Source organism: Chelonoidis abingdonii, chromosome 7 (genome assembly GCF_003597395.2).
Source record: "Chelonoidis abingdonii isolate Lonesome George chromosome 7, CheloAbing_2.0, whole genome shotgun sequence".
NCBI classification, from domain to species: Eukaryota; Metazoa; Chordata; order Testudines; family Testudinidae; genus Chelonoidis; species Chelonoidis abingdonii.
Genome location: NC_133775.1, coordinates 2,542,907 through 2,567,998, shown reverse-complemented (window position 1 = coordinate 2,567,998; position 25,092 = coordinate 2,542,907). Strand labels below are relative to the sequence as shown.

General features: G+C 49.2%; 1 protein-coding gene and 1 long non-coding RNA gene across 2 annotated transcripts in view; both read left to right on the top strand.

The window, feature by feature from the left end:
* LOC142047075 (uncharacterized) overlaps nucleotides 1-25,092 on the top strand; it is a 381,985-nt gene that overhangs the window by 104,185 nt on the left and 252,708 nt on the right. The window lies entirely within an intron of this gene.
* The window catches only part of ERI3 (ERI1 exoribonuclease family member 3), a 149,258-nt gene that overhangs the window by 52,405 nt on the left and 71,761 nt on the right, over nucleotides 1-25,092 (top strand). The window contains exon 5 of the mRNA XM_075067562.1: nucleotides 13,046-13,118. Within this exon, the coding sequence (XP_074923663.1) occupies nucleotides 13,046-13,118 (73 nt within the window). The remainder of the gene's footprint in view (nucleotides 1-13,045; nucleotides 13,119-25,092) is intronic.

The following is a 25,092-nucleotide window of genomic DNA, read 5'->3' as shown; positions in this document are numbered from 1 at the left end:
CTGGAGGGCTTTAGAGGAGAGGAAGCTGTGTTTTTCGGTGAAGGGTCCTCTTGCGCTGGGAGATGAAGGACCAGTCTGCACGCCACGATTTCGCTGGCATAGCTATGTCTGTGTGGGGCGGGCAGAGGTGCGGTTTGTGAAATGTGCCTAGTGTAGATGCACTCACACCTGTAAAACTGCGCTTTTGCCAATGTAACTTTATTTGCTTGGGTGGGGGTGGGGTGGAGGGGAGCTGGAATAAGCCGCACCACTAAAAGCGCAACTTGCTGGTGTAAAGCTGCATCCACACATGGAGTGCTTTACTGGTACAGCATACTGGTGTGCATGCTCCCAGTGTAGACCTGGCCACCGCGAAGGGCCAGGCGAGCTGCTGATGAGGGAATGCAGCATCTCACTCTGTCCCACCCGTAGCACTGGAGATCCAGTGGCATGTACTCTTGTGTACTCTTTGAAGAAGAGGGAAGTCCCACCAAAGCCTTCCTGTTGCTTAAATGAGTAGCTCTTCTCTAGCGCTGGCTGCTCCTCCTTCCCCTTATCCTCAGTGGCACTTACGCACTGGTTAAAGAGCTGATTACACCAACAGGTGATTGCGTGCTGCTAATGAATGCAGTAGAAGGATGCATGGTGACGAGGAAAGCAGGGAGTGCTTTCCATCCCTGGCCTATTGGCTGCAACAGCCAGCTCCAGCAAGCAGCCCTCACCCCCATTCTCTCTCATTTACCCAAGTGATTTTTCTGACTGTCAAATCTGTAACTAATGTTGCTGGTGTGTCTAGCTAGATGCAGAATGTGATGGTGGAGGGGGAGGGACAGCGCTTTGAAAGGCCTCTCACCAACTCATACAATATTTATACAGGGGCTGGGAGTCAGCTGCGGTGACCTCTGAGGTCGCAGAGTTAAACAGCTTTTGCACCCCCTTGCATTCTAATTGCTGCACTTGTGCTTTGCTCTGGAGAATTTGCCTGCTCTGTGGCTGGGGAAGCACATGCTAATGGCAGCCTGTTCCCGGCTTGGCGGAGCATCTTCTATCTGCAATGAAAGCCAAACTTGTTTATGCTCACGCAGATCTAAATTGGGGCTTAGCGCTTCCATGGAAAATCAGATTCAGACATTGTTATCCGGAGGGGCCAGTCTTCTTAGAACACGGCAGGCATGAGAGAATGCTGGGGTGGTAACCATGCTGAGAGCTTGCTTAGATATCATGTTCTGCTTTGCCTCGGGGATGTGGGAGTGTCTCTGTTTTTGTGCCTTCACACAGGAGAGAGTTTCCTCCTTCTGCTGGATTTCTTTCCTTCCCTCATGTTGCTGCAGCTGACATCAGGGAGGGGGCACGGACAGTGGTCAGGAGGGGAAAGCTTGGGTTGGCAGCGGAGATGAGCTTGCTGTGCATTCTGGTGCTGGAGAGGCAAGGGCAGTGCCGGAAGAGGGTCTTTGCCTCTTGGGTTCAGACCACAGGACTCCCCTGCAAATGGATGCAAAAGAAGAAACTCTTTGTTGTAGATAAATAACATGTTGTTGTGAGGAGAGGAGGGCAGGTGCGTGCGCCAGGCAGGGGATCTCTGTGTTTAAGGAGCATAAATTTCCCCATCCCTTCAGTGAGCAGCTGGGAATCTGTTGAGCAGCCCACTGATGAGTGGGGGTCCCCATTGATGCTCTCCCTAGAGGGGAGATTCTTTCCAATTGAAATGGAGAGCCACAGGCTGAGCAGCATGAGGAAGCCCAAAGAGACTGTGCTGTCCACCTGCCTTAATTGGAAGAGCTGTCGTGAATTTTCTGATGTCGCTTTTCGTGTGGGGCTCCTCGTGCGCCTTAGGGACTCAGTGTTAAGTGTCTGCCAAGGGAGAGCTGTAGAATTTCAATATGAACCATTCGTGCCCAAACCCGCATGCAGCAGGGTTGCAAAGCTCCGTGCTCTACTGTCAGAAACGTAAAGTTCTGCAGGAAAGTCTGCTGGTCCAGTGACCCAGCTGGCTGCCCACATTCCTTAACCTGCCGTGTTGAGTTCAGAGGCCCTCTTTGTGGCAGAGAACTGACTGCTCTTAGGTGGAGGGGCTAATGGTACTTACATTACAGTATTAGAGCCACCACCAAAATTGGGCCCAGTTGTGCTAAGCACTCCCACTCCCACTCCGAGTCCCTGCCCTAAAGATATTACAGTCTACAAGATCGGCAAAGGGTGGGAGGGAAAAGAGAGGCCGAGAAAGAAGGGATGCACCTCATGCGCCTTTCTTCAGAGATTTCCAGTACCTGTGTATGTGCTGCAGACCTCCGGGTGCCCCCCAATGAGGAAATACAGAGCTATGTGGGCGAACTGCCCTCAGCTGCCCTTCGACCTGAGACAGAGCACTGAGTGTGCCCGCTTGACCTGAGCTGTAGCTTTTGCTTAATTGCATCTCCTGTTCACTCTTCTCTTTCCATTGTCCTAGGCTACCTAGGTCTTGTTCTGAGTTCTGTCAGGGTTCATGGGACAGCTATCACAGCCTTTCATTTGTCTGTGGAAGGTTTTTCCTCACCCCACAATGCCAAGATTCCTCAGAAGTCTGGTGACTGTTTCCTCACAGATTAAAGAACCCTCCCCAACAAGGGACTTGAACTTTGTCCTTAGCGGTTTTATGAAACACCCCTTTGAGCCATTAGCTACATGTTGATTATGTCACCTATCCAGGAGAATGACTTTCTTAGCGGCTATCACTTCTGCCCGGAGGGTTGGCAGACTGGGGGATTTAATGGCAGGTCCTCCATTTACAGTGTGTTTCAAGGAAAATGTTTTGTTACAATCACATCCTAAGTTTCTGCCTCGAGTGTCTTCAGAATTTCATATTAACTAAGTCACTCAGTTCCTAGTTTTTTCCTGAAGCCACATCAAACTAGAGAGGATGCTGCCTTGCATACCTGCTTGCACAGAACCAAACCATTTAGAAAGTCTCCCAGACTGTTTGAATTGTGGACAGAGCCAAAGGATCCACAATCTCCACCCAAAGATTCTCAAGGTGAATCACTGGGCGTTTTATCTCCTATTATGAGTCTGTCAATACCCAGCCTCCTCTTAAGTTGCTAGCCCATTCTGCAATGTCTCAGTCTACCTCGGTGGCATTGCTCAACGATGTTCCAGGTGTTGAAATTTGCAGAGCTGGACTTTGGTTTCCAAACGCCATGTTTTGGTTCATGCCTCTAGGTCAGATGCTGCCACTGGCAATGCAGTTCTGTCTTCAGTATTAGCAATGGCTCTCCGTGTGGGGATGCTGCTTTGGAGTCACCTGAAGTGGATCACCCATAGGGACATGACTTGAAGAAGGAGTGGTTACTCACCTTGTGCAGTCACTGGAGTTCTTCGAGATGTATGTGCCTGTGGGTGCTCCTCTTCCCGCCCTCCTTCCCCACTGCTTTGGACTTTTCTCTCGTGAGACGAAGGCCTTGGCTACACTGGCGCTTTACAGCGCTGCAACTTTCTAGCTCAGGGGTGGAAAAAAACACCTCCCTGAGCGCTGCAAGATACAGTGCTGTAAAGCGCCAGTGTAAACAGTGCTGCAGCGCTGGAAGTGCGGCTCCCAGCTCTGCAAGCTAAACCCGTAGAGGATGTGGAGTACGTGCAGCGCTGGGAGAGCTCTCTCCCAGCACTGGCGCTGCGACTACACTCACACTTCAAAGTGCTGCTGCGGCAGCACTTTGAAGTTTCAAGTGTAGCCATACCCTTAGTGGTAGAGAAGGAACTGAGGATGGTTCACCCATGCAGCTCTATGTATCCTTGCCATGGGGCATGAGGATTCCTGGAGCGTGTGCATGGTCTGAACGGGGACTGCTACAAAAAATCCCTGGGCGCCGGAAGGGGAGCACCCATGGGAACACACATCTGGAAGAGCTCCAGTTCCTTCTCCTTTGAAACCCCTGGACATTCCTTCACTGATTTGGAATGGTGCGAAGCCTCTGCTGTCAATGGAACAGGAATGTTGACCCATGGGAATGGTATTGGTAAATGAAAACAAAAAGCCTCATTCTGATCTTGCTTCCACCAATATCTCATTGACTTCAAGTGCAGTTACTCCTGCTTCATCCCAGTGTACAGGGAAGCAGAGTGAGGCCCAGCAGATAGAGCCATGAATCAACTGAAGAGAAGCCGCTGAGCGTTTGCACATAGATTTATTGTAGCATTGCGTGAACGCAGTTGTTGATGAACTTTCTGCTCTCAGAGTCCGAATACCTGCTGTGTTGCAGCCCTGCGTTTAATTTTGAGATAGTGTCTCAGCTTGACTCTAGACAGGGCGAATACCAACAAAGGGCCGGATCCTGCTGAGTGCCTTCCACTCTCATTAGAATGACTGGCAGCTGAGGGCACTCAGAGCTTTTCAGGACTAGGCCGAAAGCTAATGAGTGTAATGGTGACTTCTAGAGCCTGCTGCCTTGGTGCTGTAGCTGAATTGTTTTTCTTGTGCATGAATCACATTCGTTATCTCCTGGAGCTAACTGCCGTGTTCGTTTGACTGGCTGCTTGAGTGTTTGACTCCCAAACTCCTTTGTCCCTAGCAAAGCTTGAGGGGGCATGGAGAAAATAGGGGTATTGCCATAAAGGGAGAGATGGCAAATACCTGTGAAACTGTTAGATCCGTGCAGGATGGCTCCCTAAAAGGTGTCTTGTCCAGTGCAGTCTTTAAGAGTCCCAAGCAATGGGAATTACAGCCCGTCCCTCAGGCCGTTCTGGCAGAAATGTACCTTGCATATGCAGAAAAATTGTTTCCAAAACAAGCTGTGCAGAGGAAAGGATGGTTCCAAACGTGAAGGTACTAGAATAATTGCTTAGGTCTGGGCTTGTTGGCTTCATTACACTAATTCAGTTAAAGATTAAGGGAAAACAATAACACACTCCAGAGAGTGGGGTTGTGTGGGAATAGCTTCCCTTCTCAGGCACAAGGCTTATGATCTTGTGCATCACCACACCTCCCAGCCTGTGCAGTTCCCCTGGTGTCTCCGCATGCCTTGTTGTGTGCTCTTCCTTGCATGTTGCCTCTTGTCTCTTATTACTAATGGAGCATGGATGCCTTTTAGCTGCTGGTCAGCCCTCATTAATATCTGGAAGTGACAGGTTGACATTTGTAAGGAAGGGTTTCAGTGACCTTCGTGTTGTGCGTGTAGTACCGGGTTCTGACTCCTTTATCCTGCTGGTGCCTCAGGAATGTGTCCCATCTCTTTTCCAAGGGGCAAATCGCTCTTTAACCCCTTCACGGCTCCCAGGAACCTACGCATCTGTCTCTCTCCCTAGCTGTCCCCTGCACAACGTCCAGTCAAGTGAACAGCGTGTCTGTCTGTTCTGGCACGCAGCCGTCGGTCTGGTTGAGGATGTTACTGGTACACCGATACGGCAGCGTTCTGATCTAGTGCTTGCTCCGAAGATGCTGGAAGCAGAATTGAGTGAAGCTTGGTGCTGGGGCCGATAGCAGGGACAATGATCGGTGAAGCACCTACTGTGGATAGAAGGATCTAAAGGAAATTCTTTAGAAACTAAGAAGCTGCTGTGATGCTGTTAGAATATTAAACTTGGTATGTCAGAGAGAACCTTAACTTCTGCATGTGGCCCCAATCATGCACGCCCTGTCTAGATACCATGGCAATGGACGCTGCCTGAAAGCCTGGATAACCCCCTGTGCAATCTGACATGATGCTCTCTCTGGCCTAGAGTACTCCATATTGGTCGGTAGTTGTGCTGCCTGCATCTCTCTACGTTCTGCATTGGTGTGGTAAAGTGGAGGAGAGCGTGTGCTCCCGGGACCCTGAATTCTGCTGTCCCATCCATTTCAAGGGTCGCAGCTGCCAGCTCAGCAATGGCAGTTATTAACCGTGGGGCTTTGAAAAAGACAGCAAGGAGCCGTGGCAGCAGCAGCAGCATGTAACGTTCCTCCTCACCTCAGCCCATCCGAGACAGGGCTGCTGAGGCAGAAATTCATTAGTGTTCCCTTACAGCCGGTGGAGGCTCACGCTGCCAGTTCCCACTTCCTTGCTTTCATGTCCCTGCTTCATGCACACTGATATTTAAAGCTGATGTGCAGCTTATAGGCGTGTTGCACTGACAGGTTGGGGGGCGGTGGAGAGAAGCGAGGTGGTGGAGGAAGGCAAGGGGAGGGGAAGGCACTGTCTCTGAGTTGGTATGAAAACAGAGTGCTCTTTCGACCCTCGCAAGTGTATTGTCTTTCTCCAGCTGCTGCTTGTGAATTTTAACAGCTGCTGCCTCTTGGGCTGTTTGGAGTGCAGATGGGAAAAGGTCTCCCACGTGCTTGGCATCAGGGTAGGAGGATGGGAATTTGGAGCTCGGAGCACTGCTCTCCGGCAGGGACCAGTAAAGCAAGGGAGCTTCCACTCCTGCCCAGGGAGCCCCATCTTTGGGATCACTGTCCCACTCCCATCGCTCCGAGAGGTCTTTTGAGCAGGATGTCCAGCTTCTGTGAATTTAACCAAGCTACAAGTCTCTTAGCTCTGTAATTGTGATTGTCAGGGCCTTGCCCCACTCTTAAAACAAGTCTCAGACATGGGTAACTACTACTGTCGTTACTCATTGAGGCCTCACAGAAAGGTGTACAAATGGGCAAATTGCCCTGTTCTTCCTCTGCCTCTGTTCTGTCCCCAAGTGGTGTGCGTGTGTGTGGGAGCTCCAGCTCTGCCTGGGTAGTGAGTTTGCGTGTGGTTAATTTGACCACAGGTTTGTACCTGGGCTTTGCTAGGCCCTTGCTGGCCCTGTGTGCTTTCCCGTCTGCAGGTGGGGCAGAAGACTGAAGGAAGCAGTGGCATCCTAAGGGAATTTAGACTGTGTACTTTAGACACAGCCCAGCAAGTGTGCAGATAGCAAAGGGGGGCTCTGCATGCCTGATGAATCATAGCTAGCTGGAAATGAACCAGCCTCTAGACACCTCTGCTCTACAACGGTTAGCAAAATCCCACTCCGAATAAAACCTGGCAGAGATGAAGTGCACTGCACCGCTGCCTATAGAAACACTTGCTACTTGGATTGGTGTGGGCATGAAAGTAGATCATCCCCCATTGGCAGGGAAGAGTGTCGCTTGAACAATGCAAGGGCTTCAAGGTTGGGTGAATCAGGAGCCCCTTACCCTGGATTAAAATAGTAAATGTTTGGATGAACTTGACACATTGAGCTTTAGACACTGTCTGAACTACATTCTCTGTGTAGTTTCTGTTGCATACAATGCTTTTCTCCACTTCCTGACCTGCTGTGTGCATGGTTATCAACCACGGCAGTGTCCCTCTTGAGAGAAGGATGCTTTTCAGTGAAGGGTGAGTGTTTTATACAAAAAATGGAGAAGAATATTGTATCAGTTGAATCATTAGAGGGAATTTAGTTCAGGATACAATTACCCAAGTGTCACAATCCATCTCCCTTTTACGGAGTTATGATGTTACAGATGTCGGCCCTGTGAGGTCCACCTCTACACCTGGGATTGACTTTCACGGCATCTGTTGTCACATAGGAAAATACTGTTTCCTGGCTTCTTTGTGGTATGTTGTGCCAAAGGCCTGGAATACTTCGTCTGTGCTGGAAAGCAGCTGTGTGTGTTATCCCTGGACAGCTGAGCGTGAAGTCACCAAGATCGTCCCCAGAACTCGGGCACGAAGGGAGAACTTTCCAAGTCAGTGTGCCCACATTCACTAACTCTCGTCTACAAAGGAAAGTTGTGTTTTTTTTAAACTGGTTTAATTAAAATCAGTGCAAAGCCCCTTGTATGGTTACTCTTCTAAGAGCGGCTTATTTTGATTTAGTTTAAACCTGTTTCCTATCAACTTAAGGTAAACCAGAACAGGGTGGATAAAAATGGATGATTTTTTTGGAAAAAATAAGGTTTTTCTCATTTTGTGTAAGGTATAATAAGCTTTTATTTTTTAAAATATACCCATTTAAAATGAAATCTGAATTTAATGCAAAATATGTTAAGGCCTAAACTTATCTCTCAAAACATTTTAAATAAAAAAATAAATGTTGAGTCCATGAGCTTCCATCAAAAACTTTGTTAAAGGCTGCTTTGCCATAGAAAGAAAGAATCGGGAAAACATCTAATGTCTGAGATCAAGATTTATAAATATGGCACAGTACTAGTAAATAAGCAGTAGATCATTCACCATTTTCTAACATACCAAAATGTCCAGTTAATAAGAATCTGAAAATGTTAAGCTATATAATTGCTTAATTTAATGTATGTAGTTTTAGTAAGTAGCAAAATGCTGTACCAAATCTTGTACACAGGCTCTGTTTAGTTGTAAATCAACATGCTTTAAATGGCTGTATCGACCAATGAGAGTTCGCCTTTCTTTAGAAAATAACTGTAGTACAGATGGAAAAGTTGAAAAAAGTCGATTTAAATTGCTTTGATTTAAATCAAACCACCCTGAACCAGAATGAAACCACTGTGAAATGTGGTATTTCTCCCCAGGGGAGTTGTTCTGGCTTAACTAAACTGGTTCAAATTCACTCCTTTAGTTGGACTGGTGTAGCTTTCTAGCATAGATAAGGCTTTAGCTGTATTTTTATAGTCACAGCTTTTGGCCCCTTTTTCTCAGTCAGACATAGCTCCTGACCTGTCCCAGGATGTGGCTGTTCCACCCCCACTGCACAGTTTGTGTTAGGAGGGGAGGGGGCACTCAACCTCCGCCCTTTGTCAGGTTTCTGAAGGGGCGCGTCTTGCATGGGACCATACTGCTGCTCCTTCACCTTTTATACTCAGCATTCAGCTCTTGATCTTCACCTGAGCAGCCACCTTCTGATCAAGATGGAGCAATGCATCCTGGGAGCTGTAGGCTCAGGCTGCCCCTCAGTTAAAACTCAGAGCTCCATGTTCTGTAAGGAGCCTTGAGGCCATGTTTTGGTCTCCCCTGCTTTAAACTGTGTGACATTATTGGGAGGAATTTCTAGTCCCCGCTTCTCATGCTGTCACCCCCCTCTGGGCACCCCTGTCTCCTGCTGCTGCGCCCATATCGCTTAGAGCTGCGTTGCCAATTTCCCTCTGAGCTGAGAACGTTTAGGAGGGGAAGCGGTCAAATGGGGAGTGGATTGCAAGGGTGGAGAAGGTTAGTGAGAAGATGCTGATGAGCATGCAGGGGCTTGGCAAGACTGTAATTAGAGTATTCTCCATGTGTTACACAGTGAGGCCGACAGTGCACGGGTTGTTTTTTTAAAGGCTGAGACCAAATCCATAAATAGCAAGATTTAATGTCCCTTTATCTTTCCTAAAGCGGGACTTGTTCTAACTGGCTCAATATCAATACACCCTCTGTGTAGAAACTGGCCCAATTTCTTTGTCTTCTGACATCCTGAACCCAGAAGCAGATGGACGTGAACCAAGCCCGATTAGTCAGGAGACTTGAGCATTAATTTTTTATACACTAGGACCACCTGAGTGACTGAATTCAATTATGGCTCCCCCTGTGTTACTGTGGTGGCTCATAGCAGAGACTAAGGAACCTGTTGAAATGAGAAACCCCTATTTCTTTGCTTGACCCCCTGGATAATTAGGGTTAAACTGATATGCTATCGCACCGGTGACACATTTTATCTGCCTCTGTTTGTACAAGAGGATACAATAGTGGAGGAAGGACCAATCTGTGCCCTGCTCTAGCTCCCTAGACTGAGATAAAAGGTGTCACTCGTACGATAACGTCCTCGCCTCACGCTCCTTTATTGTTGCTCAATTTGCTATTTTTTAATCCCATCTTTCTTTCTTTCAATACCCTTGGTCATATTTTAACTCCATGCCATCGCATAATGATGCCCTGCTAAATGTGTGCGGAGATAGGCGACTCTGGCTGACAGCCCTCCCAGATAACCAAATTCCTGCCCATCCATCACTCGCCTGCCCTCCTTAACTTAAGGGAAGTGATAACTAAAGCGTGGCCGTTTATCACCGCTGAGCTGTGCGCTTCTTACCGGCTTGCAGAGCTGGCTTCGGAGGGAGAAATAAAGCCATGTGACCTCGCCTCCTATTTGCATACGGCTCCTCTCTCAGCCCCATTTACTTGGCAGTGTACGAAGGAGCAGGGCTGTGGTGAAAATGGAGCTCTTCTTGTGTGTCCAGGCTGTCTAAAAATGGTACAGAGCTGCTCCCACTGGCCAAAGCAAATCTGCGAGCTTGGCTGACTGAGGGCAGTGTGCGCCGCGTGTCCTTTCCGTGCATTTAAAATAGCTTTGTCCTGTAACCCTCAACCCCGGTACAGACCCCTCTGCCCCAGCCAGACCTGTGTTTTCAGAGCTGTTGTGGTTTAACTGCAGGCACCTTTGCTGCTGAAAGGACAGCTTCTGCATACACACGTGTTTGCACTGGCATCGGGCTGGAAGATCCTGCAGTGAGTTTGCGCTCTGCACTGCGTATAGGTTGGGAAGGGAAAGCTGAAGGCTGGGGTGGACACTTCAGGCAGCCAGCATACTGCTAAAGTGTTTAGTGGCTTCACTGCATCAGTCTGTGTGTGTGTGAAGTGGGGCAGTAACTGGGGGGCCAGTTGACAAACCAGAAGGATCCAGAGCAGTGCACGCAGATGCATGTCTGCAAACTCTCTGGTTCGCGGGACGGGCTGGGAGAGGGAGGCTGCGTCCTGCTTGCTCAGTTCAAGTGGGGAGGGTGAGCTGTGCAGTCTGCCCTGTTCAGTGAACCTGGGTCCATGTGCCAGTGGAGGGCATGGAGCTCACTGGGAGAGAATCCTGCTCTGCTCTTCCTAGAGCCGGAATGAGGCCCTAACCCATCCTTCGCTGCTGTAACAGTAGAGAGCAGACCTGTGGTGTAACAATTAGTCCCTAGTGCTTCACAAAGAGGAGTCGGTGTCCCTGGTGCCAATTTACGGTAGGGCGAGCTTGAGCACGGAGAGGAGAAGAGACTGTTCCCAGGCCCGGTGGCAGGTTGGCGGGAGGGGCCAGATCTCCTGATTTCCAACCCGTTGGCCCCATTGTGGTGGAAACCATCCCTTGGGGGGTTAGCCTGCAGGTAGGGCTGGCTAAGGCGAGCTAGGCTGCTTCTTTATTATGGGTCAGATCCAAATCCTGGGAAAGTCAGTGAAGTCTTTCCGTGTACTTTAGCTGGGGATGGAATGGGTCCTCTGGGAGTTAATACCTTTTGGGCTAGAAGAAGGAACCTAGATTTTAGCAAGGTACCTACTTGTTTACTGCTGTAAAGCTCCTGTGTGATTACATAGCAGCCAGCCGAAAGATTGACAGGTGTAGCCGCTAGATGGGTCCTGTGTTTGAGAGGGCTCCATTCCTTTCTGAAATTGCCTTTGATTTGAGAACAAGTGGAAAACAGCTTCCTTCATGAAATGGCTTCTCTGGAGCTTGGGCTGCCATTGGCCCTCCATGATGTCATGCCCAGGTCTGTAAAGCCTAGTAAAACGCATGGCTCAGGCTGTTTTTAATATGTGAATTCTGCTATGTAATAGCAGTAAGCGACCCCGGGGTATATTTCAGGGCAGCTGGCTCTAGCATCATACAAGCCATGCCCAGAGAGGAAGGATCTGCTTGTCTTATTGCTTAATCAGTAACTCACATTTAAAATAGCCCTTGTGCTGCCCCAGCAGCGCCTCCTTTTGACAAGCTCAGTGCTGTGGACGGGGTTTCATTTGGGTCTCTGTCTGGAGTAACATGGTCCAGAAAGGTTCTGTGTGCCCCCTACTCTGCATTTCTCTGGGTCAGGCGCTGGGTTGGGGCTGCGAGTGCGTATTCTGTTCTTGGCCATCGTAGGTGCAGATGTGGGCAGGAGCCTGCCTGACCTTGAATGGGTGCAAAGAATGCACTGTGGCAGGCATCCTGCCCAGATGTCTTCCAGCTTCCCTTGTTCATCTTCCCATGGATTTGCTTGCAGAACCCGCAAGCAAGGGTTTTCCCTGCAGCCTTGTGCTGCCCTCCTGGCTCTCCTCTGGCACTGAACTCTGCTAACCGCAGCGTGGCTGCGGAATGCCAAGACTCATGTTAGCTACACAGGCAGTTACGGGGACTGTGGTAATTACATGCACATGTGGATCTAATTAGTCTCTTTATTTATCTGGATTGTTTCTGCTTTCCAATAAAAGAGCCTCTGTCCAGCACTGTGGACAACTTCAACAACAAATGAACAGGCCCACTGATTACCTCACATCAGATCAAATTGAAAATAAATATAACTGACTTCCCCTCATAATCGCATGGCAGTCCCACGGCACTGCTATCTAGCCATACCCAGTGCCTGCCTCTCACAGGCGAGGGCAGGTCTTGCTGGTGCCCCGAAGGCTAACAGCCCCACGCTGTTGCAGATAGGAAGCAGCTTCCAAAGCCCTGTGGCCCTAATGCCCTTTCAATGGCTCCCTCTCTCTTTTACCAGTGGGTCTTCAGCTCCGGCCGTGTCAGGGGAGAGGTGGTCTCTCTTAGGGGCTGGGCTGTTGAGTACTTGTGATCTAGCCATACAATTAATTACCTGAGCACATATTTGAACATCTGTGCCTAAAAATCCTGCTGTGTGGAAATCCATAGCCCTGGGGTGGCATTGTCCAGCTTACACATGCGTATGCTGGCCCTGCAGCCCGTAAAACAGCACGGCAGGGGACGCCATGTAGGAAGTGTCTGAAAACTGTTGTCCCTGAGGCTTAGCTGGGTCACCTTTGTCCTGTGGCTTGGCAGTCACATTGTCTGTCAAGTCTCTTGGGTATGTCAGCTCGCTGGGGCAGGGAGCTGCCTTTCCTCCGTTCTTGGGGAGTGCAGTTCATGACAGCCCAGATGCTCTAGCCATGTTCTCTCCCGGGAGAGGCTGGGCGTAGTACTGAAGGTACACACTGCTTCCACGGAAAACGCCCACCCTCCTTGTTACAAACAGCCCAGGTGAGGATAGTTTGGCAGCCTGCACTTGTAACCGGCGCATAGCCAGGACCAAGATTTCAGCCGAGTTCCAGCTCTCAGGAAGCGCTTGCCAAGTGCCTGGGATCCTCAAGGATCTCGCTTTCTTCTCCTCCTCCTCAGCACCAAAAGTGCATAATAAAACTTGGAGTTTCTGTTGTCAGGATGCAGTAATTGACTCGAACCTGCTCTCTCTCCTCTCTTACAGGTTACCAGGACAATGCCAGTACTTAGGGCTGCCGGTTGCTGATTACTTCAAACAGTGGATTAATCTGAAAAAGGTACTTTTATGCAAACCGCCACAGTCCCCCCACCCCCTCCCGCCCTCCCTTCCTCTTCTGCTCTTCAAGGTGGCGTTTAATAACTACTGCTGTTTTGCATTGAAATGAAGGAGTTATTTTCTCAGAGAGGCTGGGGCTGAGCGAGTCCTTCTGCAGCTCCATATTGTATCTCCGCTAATAGCGTCTTACTGTACTTGATGGAATATGTTCTGCAGTGGTGGAGAATCCCATTGTGGCAGGCCTAGCACTGTCTATCTCTATGCATAATAGCACAGCACTCAGAGGCACCTCTCCAGTGAAGGTTGTGTCAGCTTGTACGGTGCTTGCCCTGTGTTTTCTCTTCCAGGGCTTTAGAGTTCCTAAGATCAAATTCCCTCCCGGCTGAATCCTGGTTGGCAGTTCCTCAGCAAAGGGAGGCTTGAAGTGCATACAGGGAAGCATTTAGTTATACATTTCTTCTCTATGCACGTTTCAAAAACCAATTCCCCCTCTGCATCCCGCCAACCCTTCTTCCCCCCCGCCCCCAGAATACCACCCTCTGTCTAAGAAGGGCCTGCTCCACAGCTAATGCTCTGCACTTCCACACAAGAGACCCAGGTTTGAGTCATTCCCTGTTGGGGGCCTTTCAAAGCATCAGCAGCAAAGGGGCACGCAGGCCTTGTGCAGATTAAAGCTGTGGTGATAATTCCTTTAAAGGCTTTTGCATCGCTGGGGCTTGTTGTGCCATTGAATCGAACGGTTTTGGTTACTAGCCCTGTCCTGCTAATTAGGGACTTGGTAAACAGAACTTGCAAGAAAACAGCTCTGCAGAATTTTGGGTTTTACTTCGGCTTTTTGTTTGTTTTATTGTTTTAAATGGCAACATGAGTGACAGGCCGAGCAGCAGCAAAAGGACAATTTGCATGATCTACTCCATCAAACAGGGTAGAACGTGAACTTAACAAGGGATGCTGGCAGCACGTTCCCCATTGAACTTGGCAAGGGGATCTTGCATTCCCTGCTGTCAGAGCAAATCTTTTGGCTGATTGCTGGGCCTCTATAAATGAAATCTGAAAGCACATTGGGGCATTCTGCAGTTCAGTGACCATTAATGATCGCCATTTGAAGTTCACTAAACTTCTGGTGAACGGATAGCAGCTATATAACCAGCAGGTTGATTGGTGCCAAAAAATAAAATAAAATATAATAATAATAATCATTTAAAAAAACCAAACCAAATCTCTGCACTGTGATGTTCAATATTAACCAGCTGAGCCCCACACTGTGCTCTGCCTCTTGGCCCTAAGACAAATGAATGATGGCTGTTTGCAGTAGTCCTAGGCTACCTGGTTTAGCATGTTAGGAGTCTGGGTTCATCGTAATCCAGTTAGATACGTGGGCAAAGGGTTTTCATGGCTCTTGTTTCAGCTGATACCCTAAGCCCTCACTGAGCACTCGCAGCAAAGCACAGGGCTGCAGTGGGCGAGGGAGGGAAAGAATCGCTTAAAGTGGCTCTCTACCAGCTCTGCACTTTGCATCCAGGGGTCATGGGCTGGGGCTCGGAGGCCGACTGCTCATCTCTTTCAGGCTGTTTAACAGAGCCGGTCCCATTCGTCCTCAGCCCAGCAGGAAGGTAACCCAGCTTGAGAGGGAAACGAGATGCTTCACCTCTTGGGTGGCTCCTCTCCTACCACTCTCAGCTCCTGGTTCTTGAAGAGTGTTTGCATCTGGGGCGCTTAGGGGAGGGGTAACTCTGGCCTAGGTAAACATTTTGCCTAGGTGTGGCCTTCGCTAGTACTGCAGGGAGAGTATGGGGTAACCAGGGTCCTGGATTTCCTCCCAACTTCTCAGTTCTCCTGCAGTCCCCTGACACGTTCCTAGCCCCAAACACACCTAAGAAGGCCGTGTGTCTGTTGAGTAGGGGAATACCCTGGGCATAGGGAGACCCAGCTATGACCTCAGGGAAGTGTCTTCCCCTCTGGGGGTCTCTGTTTCACCTTGTCTGGCTACTGTGTAAGCTCTTCAGGGCAGGGTCTGTCTGTCTCCGAGCAGCACCCAGCACAGGGGGCCCTGGTCTCATTTGAGGCTTCCAGTCCTTCCTGTAGTAGAGATAAATAATAATGGCCAGGTAGGAGGGCAACCTGACAGGGACCCACCCCCTCCCAGTGGCTCAAACAGCCCGACGTCGCCTCCTCCTGTCCCTCCTGTCATATTCCTGAGTCATCTGCCTGCGCCTATGACCTGATCCCCTGGAGGAAAATCTTGGTCAGGCTGCTGGGATTTATGTGAAATGGCCAGTTTCTAGGGTGTGACTCACGCAGAGACTCTGGTTTCAAATACATTGTTTTCTTATATGAAATATGTAACTAGAGCAGTCTCTCCACAGCACAGGAAAACCTCTGCTCTGTCACCTCTAGCATGGGCCTGCATTTGAGTTCATTGGTAATAGGAGAACACTACCCAATTAAAAGGAATCACTGCCACAAACTTAAGTAAGCCCAAAGAATGGGAACATGTGACTTAAAAAATTCCAAGCACATTTCAATGTCTGTGTGTGAGCATGTGCATAGATATACAACTTCCAGCACAGGTAGTTCCACTGGACTTCAGCGCAGCTACTTATGTGCCTTAGTACCATGCTGAAAGGGCCACTGGCACTTTCTGATCACCTTCCCCTGTCCAGCAACCCTGTAATGCAAGTCCCAAAACCTCCCACTTAACAGTGGCACCAGCCTGTGGTTACATCTAGGCTTGGAAAGGAGTGAAGTTGGTTGATGAAAATGCATGTACCGTACTAGCATCATAATTCTACCAAAGGTACTTTATATACTGCTTCAAAGTAACCGCGAGTCCTGTAGCAGAAGCCCCAAAGTGCATGTTGGGACCAGTTTCCTCCAGCACCAAGTATGTTTTTGGGATGGTCTCTGGAAAAGGGTCTTAAATTGCATTGTGTATTGGGATGAGTTGAGTAAGAGAGGCTGCATGCTATAGGGCTTAGCTGCTGTGGGTGGAGCAAAACACAGTGGCAAAGGAGGGGAGCGTTGTCTTTTGCGTCGATAATACCCCTGATTGACACAGAATCTGTTACTGTTGTTTTATTGGCTTCACCCAGTGAGCCATGTGTCTTGCTCTGCGGAAAGCCCACGCTGTGTTTGCATGCTGCTTTTTTAATGGAAACTGGGCCACTGAGGCTGCTCTTTGGTCTCCAGCGTTTTGCTTAGATATTAAAGTCCCTCTGCTGACTCTAAAGCAGTGTCTGGGAATTCGTTCACACACTCTGACCTTGGGTGCCCTACTGATGATGTCGCAAATGAGGTCGCCTGTAGCAAGATGAATTGTCCACCTTCCCATTCTTATCCCTTTGAACCAGCATATTTGTGATGCTCTCCCTCTGCACTGGTAAGAGACTCAGAGAGACTAGTTTGAATTGAGAGCTTTAGTTTAACTTAATACATAGCAAGAAATGCTTTGGCACCCGTGCAAGAGTTGACGTGTATGTTACAGACTAGCCTGGCAGCGTGTCCTGAAGTTTGGTTCCGAGGCTCACTCCTCAGGCCAGCGGAAGGGGTGGGCTGGGGTTTGGAGTCGCTGAGGTCCCATGCTTGTTGCACCTTAGCAAACCCTTGTGTTTGAGGTACCAGCCACGTTGGGGGACAGCTATCTCCTTTGGCTCTTCTCCACCAAGGAAGGTTCTTGGGACACAGGGCCTTGGGACGGGCAGAGCTGACTTTTGCTGAGGACAAAAGCCAAAGGAAAAATTGCTCCATGCAGCTGAACGCGTTGACAGAAGTTTGACTCCCCCTTCCCCCCCCGCCTGCTAATGTGTCCCCTCCACCAAGCCTAATCGCTGCTTGCTGACATTTGTAATGTCACTGAGCGATCTTGTATCTTTAGTGAACTGTCAATGCAGAGAGGTCTCGGGGCAGGGAGTTTATCGTGCCCTTTGCTGTGATTAGATAAGTATTCAGAGAGGGCTGCCAAGGAGAGGGTTTTATTAGAATGCGTCTGTATATCAGATAGCCCCTAAGCCCCCTCGCCAGAGAGAGCCACTGAGCATCACTGTACTGTCAACCCGCTTCCATTATACTTCTGTCTGAATCATTCCTTCATCAGCAGAGGTTCTGTGGGTCAGGGTTAAGCTGCAGTAACGGAGTTGTGTACTCCCAGCTGGGAGCTCCAGACTGCAATAGCAGAGGGTGCTTGCAGATCAGGGTTGAGGGGTATTGGGGTAGCTGTGGGTGGCTGGGGCCCAGGACTGGAATAGGAAGAGGGGCTGTGGGTCAGGGCTGAAGTACACTGGCAGAGCTGGGTGTAGCAAAGCTTTGCCAAGCCTCTTTCACCTCAGCGCCAAATTCTACCCAGAATAATTATGGCCAGGTTTATTGATCATAGTCTGCAGTGTGTCTTTTGTGCTTACATATTGCGTTCCATCTTTAGATCTCAAATCCCTTTACGAAGGCTGTGGATGTATCGTGTTACAGCTGGGGGAAACTGAGGCTGAGAGGTGACGTGACTTGACTACTGACAGTGAGTCAGTAGTGAGGCAGAGATGGAACCCAGGCCAGCTGGCTCCCACTCCTCTCCTTGCTCCACTAGAGTAGTGGTTCTCAAGATTATTTGATGGCACCCCCCTTCTTTGTGTCTGTAGTAGTTCACATGTACGCACCCCCTCCACACTAGTACATACGTGAGTGTACGCAGTGGGAGTGCTTCACTTGAATCCGTTTTCACTTTGTTTTTCACTTGAGTTGGGTTTTTTCTGCTGCACAAATGACCCAATGATCCATTGTCATAAGAGCAAAAGCAAAACTGCGATTGTGGCATGCTCACACACCGCGTCGTGGCAAACGGATTTTGAATGCACAGCTGGCAACGACTTTGTATAATGCTCTGCTAGCGTAACAGAAATCCGGCGCCATCTAGAGTCAAAAGCACAGCGCTATCTGACGACTTGAGGTGTCTGGAGCAGTGGTTCTCAAACTTTCTGGACTGCTGCATCCCTTTTAGGCGGCTGATTTGTCTTGTGTACCTCCAAGTTTCAGCTCACTTAAAAACCACTTGCTTACAAAATCAGACAGAAAAATACAAAAGTGTCACAGTTTTGCTATTACTGACAAGTTGCTGACTTCTAATCTGAGCCTTAGCCCTGGTCTATGCTGGGCGGGGATTGCTCTAAATTATGCAACTTCAGCTACGTGAATAATGTAGCTGAATTTGACGTACTTAGATCAACTTATCATAGTGTCTTCACCGTGGTGATTTGACTGCTGCTGCTCCCCCGTTGATTCCACCTGCGCCCCTCGCAGCGGTGGAGTACAGGAGTTGACGGGAGAGCGCTCGGGGGTCGACTTATCACATCTAGACTAGACGTGATAAATCGATCCCCGCTGGGTCGACCGCTGCGCTGCCTGCCGATCCAGCGGGTAGTGAAGACGTACCCTTGGTCACTGTCTGTATGCAATTTGAGTTTGTATTGACTTTTGATAGTGCTTCTCACTAGCCTGTTGTAAAACTAGGCAAATCTCTAGATGACCTGATGTAACCCCTGGAAGCCCTTGAGAACCACTGGTCTGGAGGAATCAGCTTTGCTAGTTATTCATTGCTGAGGGTAAAATGTGTGCAGTAAGTTGTTTCCCCTAAGGCTTCTCACGCACCCCCCAGTTTGAGAACCTCGCACTAGGTCATAGCTGCCCCACCCAGCAAGCTAGAATCAGATTACTTCCCAAAGAGTAACAAAAATCATTCTGTGTATAGTATTTATTGTAACACGAGGGAAGGCTTTTGCTTAGGCTCGTCCCCTGCTCCTTTCTCAGGCTTTGTGGTTTCTCATGACAACTCCTGTTTAGGTTCATGATCTGCTAGGCCAGGTCGGGCGTCCTGTCCATGGTAAACCTCCATGTTAAGGATTTAGAGCCAGGGTCATGCTAGGCTGCAATTCAATGTCTCTTGAGATGTAAGGGTAACAAAGGACCTGTTCTGGAAATGGGAAGACAGCATCAATAAATGGAGCCACAGCCCAACACCGCAGTGAGTTAATGCTGCCCGAAGGGGTAAAAGCTTGTACAAATTCATCAGAGGATGTGGGCCAAGAGAGAAAGGAGACCCAGCTATGTATGGGGAGGGATGAAGTTAATGAGGAGTCTGAAATGTGTGATCACTCAGGTACTCTTTAAAAACTGAGCAATAAGAACAGTCGAGAAAGAGGCATGGACAGTTCAGAAGGTAATGAAGGCCATAGCAACATAATGGTGGTTTGAGAACAGGTAGGACAGTACTTGGCCCTGCTGGGTCTGAGAGTCCACAGTTAAGGTTGCAGAAGCTGTTCCTCTGTGTGCACTGACGGATGCTGTCTTCTCATTGCTCTTGTAAAGCACAATGACTGTCGGGAAGCATTTTCTCTTGTGTGGCCAGTGAGTTCTCTGGACTGGTTTTATTTTCTCTTCCAAAAATCTTCCTTGTTGTGGCGCTAAACCTCCCTGCAGGCAAAGCTTTGAGCTTGTTTTGTGAAGAAATGTGAACGTTCCCAGGTGGTGATGAGATGCTCCTAGGCACTGTGGTAGCAGGTGCTTTAGAAATTTGCCTGGGGTGAGATCCTGGCCTTATGGAAGCCAATGGGAGTTTGACCTTTGCCTTCAGTGGGGGCATGATTTTTAACCCCTTCCTCTGGAGAGGCGTCTCAGCTTGTTCTAATGATAGTCTCCTACAAGGGTTGTGACGTGTTCCAGGCACCTCCCCACTGTTGTATCTGCCAATCTGAGTGGCTGCAGCCTCCTGCTTTGCTGGAAGATGTTCGTGAAGGGGAGCTGATTACCTCTCTGGGACCCCCTCACCCCAATCCTGTGAGGAAGAAACAAAGAGCAGGTGGCTGGGAGGGGATAACAGTCTGAGGCCTAGCATTGTAGAAACAGCACCAAGAGCCTCGTAAGGGGGAAATGTGCTCAGTTGTTTGGTAAGATGCAGATCTGTTTGTCGCTATCCCCCTTTCTTTGCCAAAGAATGGCCACTTGATGGGTGATGGCCCATCAGCTTTGATGGCACCTGGCCGGTGACAATGTGTCCTTTGTCTTTGAGAAATAGGTTTACCTGTTTCCCAGACTTGTCTGTTAAACACACTTCAGTCATGATTCCAGCTTATGTTCATATCTTTACTTATGTTGTTACTACATGCATTTCACCATGATATTACTGGGCAGCAAGATATTCGTTTTCAAATGATACCTTACAAGGCCTATTCTGTACAAAGACTATAACAGTCGTGTGCAGGATGTGAACACGGGAGTGCTTTCGCTCACAGGCGCAGCCCAAGATTTTGAAGGAATTAGCTAGTGATGTTGACAGTTGTCTTTTTTAAAGTCATGGGGAGCTAGGGAGTTATCACAGGAAAAAAGCAAATATGGTCTCAATCCTCCAGCAGGGGGCGCTGTGCTGTATGGTGGTGCAGGAGGCCAGCAGGGGGCGCTGTGCTGTAGGGTGGCGCAGGAGGCCAGCAGGGGGTGCTGTGCTGTCGGAGGAATCACCTTTCCCACAAGGCATTAAATCAACAGCCAGCAGCTGGGACCCTCTCCTGTGAAAGGAAAGTGACCTTGGCATCTATAAACTGAATTTCAGTCTCTAGTAAAAAAAACAAAAACCCACTCCCAATCCAATATTAGGGGAGAGAATCTGTTCTGTATAGCGATGGGCATGTTAGAAATGCATAGATTAGATTAGATGTACAGGGTGAATGAAGCTTCATTGCTTGGATCATCTTAAAACAGAACCGGACAGAGCTCTGGAGAACACACTGTATGGTGTGATCTTGCACTGGCTGGAAGGCAGGTCTGCATGACTGAACGAACCTCTTCCAGGTCCAGTTGTTGGTCTTTTGTGTGAAATATGAGTGTGGAAGCTTAAGATGGGTGGGTGTGTGTTAATTTATTTAGTTACATTTTATTTTGATTGATGAAAGCATTAAGATTTGTCCAACCGATTGTCGCCCTCTCCTTTAGATTAACAATTCTTTCTTCTTGCGGGGGGTGGAAGGGATGTCAATTGGTGTTGAAGGCAGAGCAACTGCTTGTGGGGAGGAAAACTGAAAACGTGTGTGTGTGTGTGAGAGAGAGAGAGAGAGAGAGAAATGGTCGCTTTAAATCTGTTCTGTGCCTGGATGCCTGAAAGTTGCTTTCAGGAAGTTTAATCCCTGGAGAACCTGTCCAAATTGTTAGCTGTTATTTCACAGGTTTATGCGTATCTCGTGAGTGGATATTGTGACCTCTATAAAATGCATGGCAAGCCTCGAAACGATGAAAAGAAAAGCAAGGTACAGCACGTGCAAAGCAAACCTCTAAACCCGCAATGGGGTTAGATCCTGCCGCAATAGGGGCTAGATCCTGCAGAGCACTTAAGCATGTGAGTAGAGACTACTGCTCAATGCTTAGTACCTTTTGATGTGCTTTGCTGAATCATAGCTCGAGTGCTCAGCCCCTGGCAGGATCGATCCCTAGCGGAGCACTGCGAGATGCTCTCTTTCCATGACTGCGGTATGCGTGCTCTGTCCACCTCCTGGAACTTTCAAGCCCTGGCTGCAAGTAGGTTGGCATTGGTGGGTCTGTCTCAGCCCCTCTGTGTTGTTTCAACGCACCTCTTGCTGTATTGGTTCCTTATAACTACAGTTCTCTTGGAGGCTTTTGATTTCCGAGAGTGCCAAAGCTCTGCACACATGACTAGCTTGGGTAGCATGTGACACACTGCACGGGGAATGGCAAAAAGGCTAATCGCTTGCCAGGGCGTAGGTGTGTGGCTCTGATCCACATGGCAGGTGAGCCCTCTTGCCTTCCGGTGACTGAACACAGCCAGCCTTGTACCACTTCTCCTTTAAATCTGTCGTACAGCTGTCTGAACTCTGAAATTTCTTTCACTCTCTCCCTCGCCTTGTTAACATGTGTTGCCTTTGGGGTAATCAGGGAAAAAATATTATGTCCTTTTACAATTACCGGGTTTTGGAATATTAAAATGTCTCTCTGCATCGGCAGTGTTATTTTGATTGGTATTCTAACCTTTGACTAGCCCATAAAGCGAGCCGCTCTTCAAGCCAATATTGCAGGACTGAAATTTAATTCCGAAATGATTCCAGATAATAGGGAGACAGATAATATATGCATGAAGGATATTATGTTTGGACTAAATGCAGCAGGGCCAGGGCTTGGGAGTTGAATAATAGCCCAGAGTGCGTTATAATCTGTGGGACAGAAATACCTTACTGTCAGGGCCAGGAGACGAACTCTTAAATCAAAGGGAAGGAAAACAGCAGAGAGCCAGAGGATAGTCAGCTGAGATGGAAAGGGCATGCAGGAGAAGCCTTAAAGGAACAGCCCTCTCTGTCCCACTGCAGAGGGACAGTCGCTTGGATTGCTGTGTAACTGGCAGTGCTGGGTATGAAGTGGGTGGACTTCTGGTGTGGACAAGTCCCTCCCCTCACCCGCAGAATGTTTCCACAGTCTTTGTGCCTCAGTCTCCTAGAGGTTCTGAGCAAACGGCCTTAGGGAAACACCTCCCTGTGTTTGAGTCTGGAATCTGTGTTTTGGCCAGGCACGTGCTGTTGTTTTTTGTTAGGGCTCCAGCCTGGGTACCTGACCTTCAGGCCTCCTGTTGTCCTCTCTGGGTGTCTGGATCAGCCCCTGGGAAGGACTGTCTCCTGTCGGCTGCACTGTCGCTGACGCACTGGCTCATCACAGGGCTGATCCACCCAGTGCCTGAGATGAGGTGGAAGCGTTCCTGCTCCAGAAGCTTTGTGAAGCAGCGTTATGTGCTTACTGCTGTGTAGTTTAGCATGGCCATTATCCATCCCTTTGCGGTAAGGGTTTGTGCAGTGCTTTGGGGGCTGTTTTCAAAGCTGGGATAGCACAATCACAGGAATGTTTTTCACGAAACAGTAGGTCCCCTTAAGAGAATGACCAGGACGCTGTGCTTACGGGAGATCTTTATCTGTCTGTAGCCTGTGTCTAATGCCCTGTCTGAAGGGGGAGGGCACTTTGCGCAGCAGCACTGTTACCTTCTTGCCACACCGTACTCATCTGGCTCCATTTGACGGGCTGTGTTGCTGCTCAGGTTAATGGCATAGCGCAGACCTCTGTGCGCTGAATCTGGCTATTGCTGTCTGCACTGCAGTCGGTCTGGTGAAGGGAAGAGTCAGAATATTCATCAGGTTTTGCCCATTCATCACATTTTTGTAATAGCTCTTTGTGTATGTGGCAAAGTGGAGCATGTCCCTGGGATGAATCAAAATCCAAACAGTCTGTGCCAGGAAATCTTCCTGAGGTGGCAGGAAGAACATACCAACTGTTTAGGCCCTGATTCTGCTCCAGCTTACACTGGGTTCAGTCAGGAGTAACGCTGGGAAGCTCTGGCGGAATTGGTGTGAATGAGTTCAGAATCAGGCCTTTAGCTTGATGATGAGAGCGAACTGTGCAGCCCTCTGATAGTCTGACATGTGCACAGCCAGTGGGTGCCCTGGCTGTGAGCACAGTTGTTAGACCCTGCGCTCTGTGTGCATTACTGTGTCCTACGGAACCAGCGGGACCAACCCTAGTTCTGAAAGCCCTGCTGGAACCAGATGTGGGAGTTCTCGCAAACTCGGCCTTAGTCCAGCAGCAGGAAGCCGGACGTTTCTCTGGACAGTTTTACCTGGGCCTTGTAAGTCTGGTAAACCATGGAACAGCTATTCAATTGTCACTTCAAAAACAATAAACCCCACTGAACTCTGTATCCCAGGAAATGTGTGTGTCTGCTGAGTCCCCAAGCCGTTTGCCTCGAAAACCTGCCTTCAGACCAGCACATGCCCCTGTCCACACTTCCAGCAGTCCCGGGTGTCCTCTGCCCCCACCTGTGTTGTGGGGAAGCTCTTGTTTTCCTCGCTCCTGCTTTTCTGGGTTTTCCTGTGTACTGCAGTCTGCTGAGAGGCTGCAGCGCAGTCTGCATCCTCCTGTTGAAAGAGGCAAGCTTGACCCCACACCTGACACAGCCTCCCCCCAGTCAATACTAGAGCAAGGCTAGAGGAGAAGGGATTAAAGGCAGGGCATGTTTTACAATAATCCTGCAACGTGTGTTGCATTCTAGGCCAGGCGGCAGGAGGCAATGGCGAAATGCATGAACGCTGGCCTTTTCCTGATTCCCCTGGGCCTCGAGAAGGGGTGAGAGCACCCCCGTAGCTCCACAGTGCCCAAGGGGGCTCTATGCAAGGACCAGAATTGCTTCCCAATTGCAGCTGACTTGATTCTATTAGAAGAGCGGTGACAATACCAGGAAGGCAGAAAGCTGTGACACCTGCTCACTGAGCTGGGGCCTATTTTACGTGAAGGGGATGGCAAGTCAGTCAGATGCATGTCTGGAGGAGGGGGAAGGAGGTTTAGCAAGAGACCTGGAATTAAGCCCCACTTCCCGTCCCCCTGGGGGCAAATGATGCTTTAAGAGCAGTTCTCTGAAACGCGATCATGAAAATGGTCCCTTCTTCTGTAGCAGCTCCCTTTACCCCAAGTGTGTCAGAGTCCGGTCTGCTAGCTTCAGAGGTTAAAGTGTTACAGGTGCATAGTCCTGCAGCACCAGCATGGCTCTGCGAGAGGGAGCTGGAACCTGCTGGCTCCCAGATGGGCCCCAGAATTGCTCTGGGGTCCAGTTATTGGGTCAGTGAGTTACACTGGGCCATCCTGTGCACAGCTCTCCCATGTGATACTCAGGCACATGGCAGCCCCATTGTGCAGCTGGGACGTCACCTGTTCACTGGGACTTCGGGGTGGGCCTGTGTCATAAGGTATAATTCCCAAATCTGAACCTTAGCGTCCAAAATTTGAGTACCTGCATGAATTCCTCTAAGCTTAATTACCAGCTTAGATCTGATAGCACTGCCACCACCCAAAAATATAGTGTTTTGGGGCACTCTGACCTCCCCAACCTTCCCTGGGGACCCCAAGAACCCAAATCCCTTGGATCCTTAAAACAAGGAGAAATAAACCATTCCCCC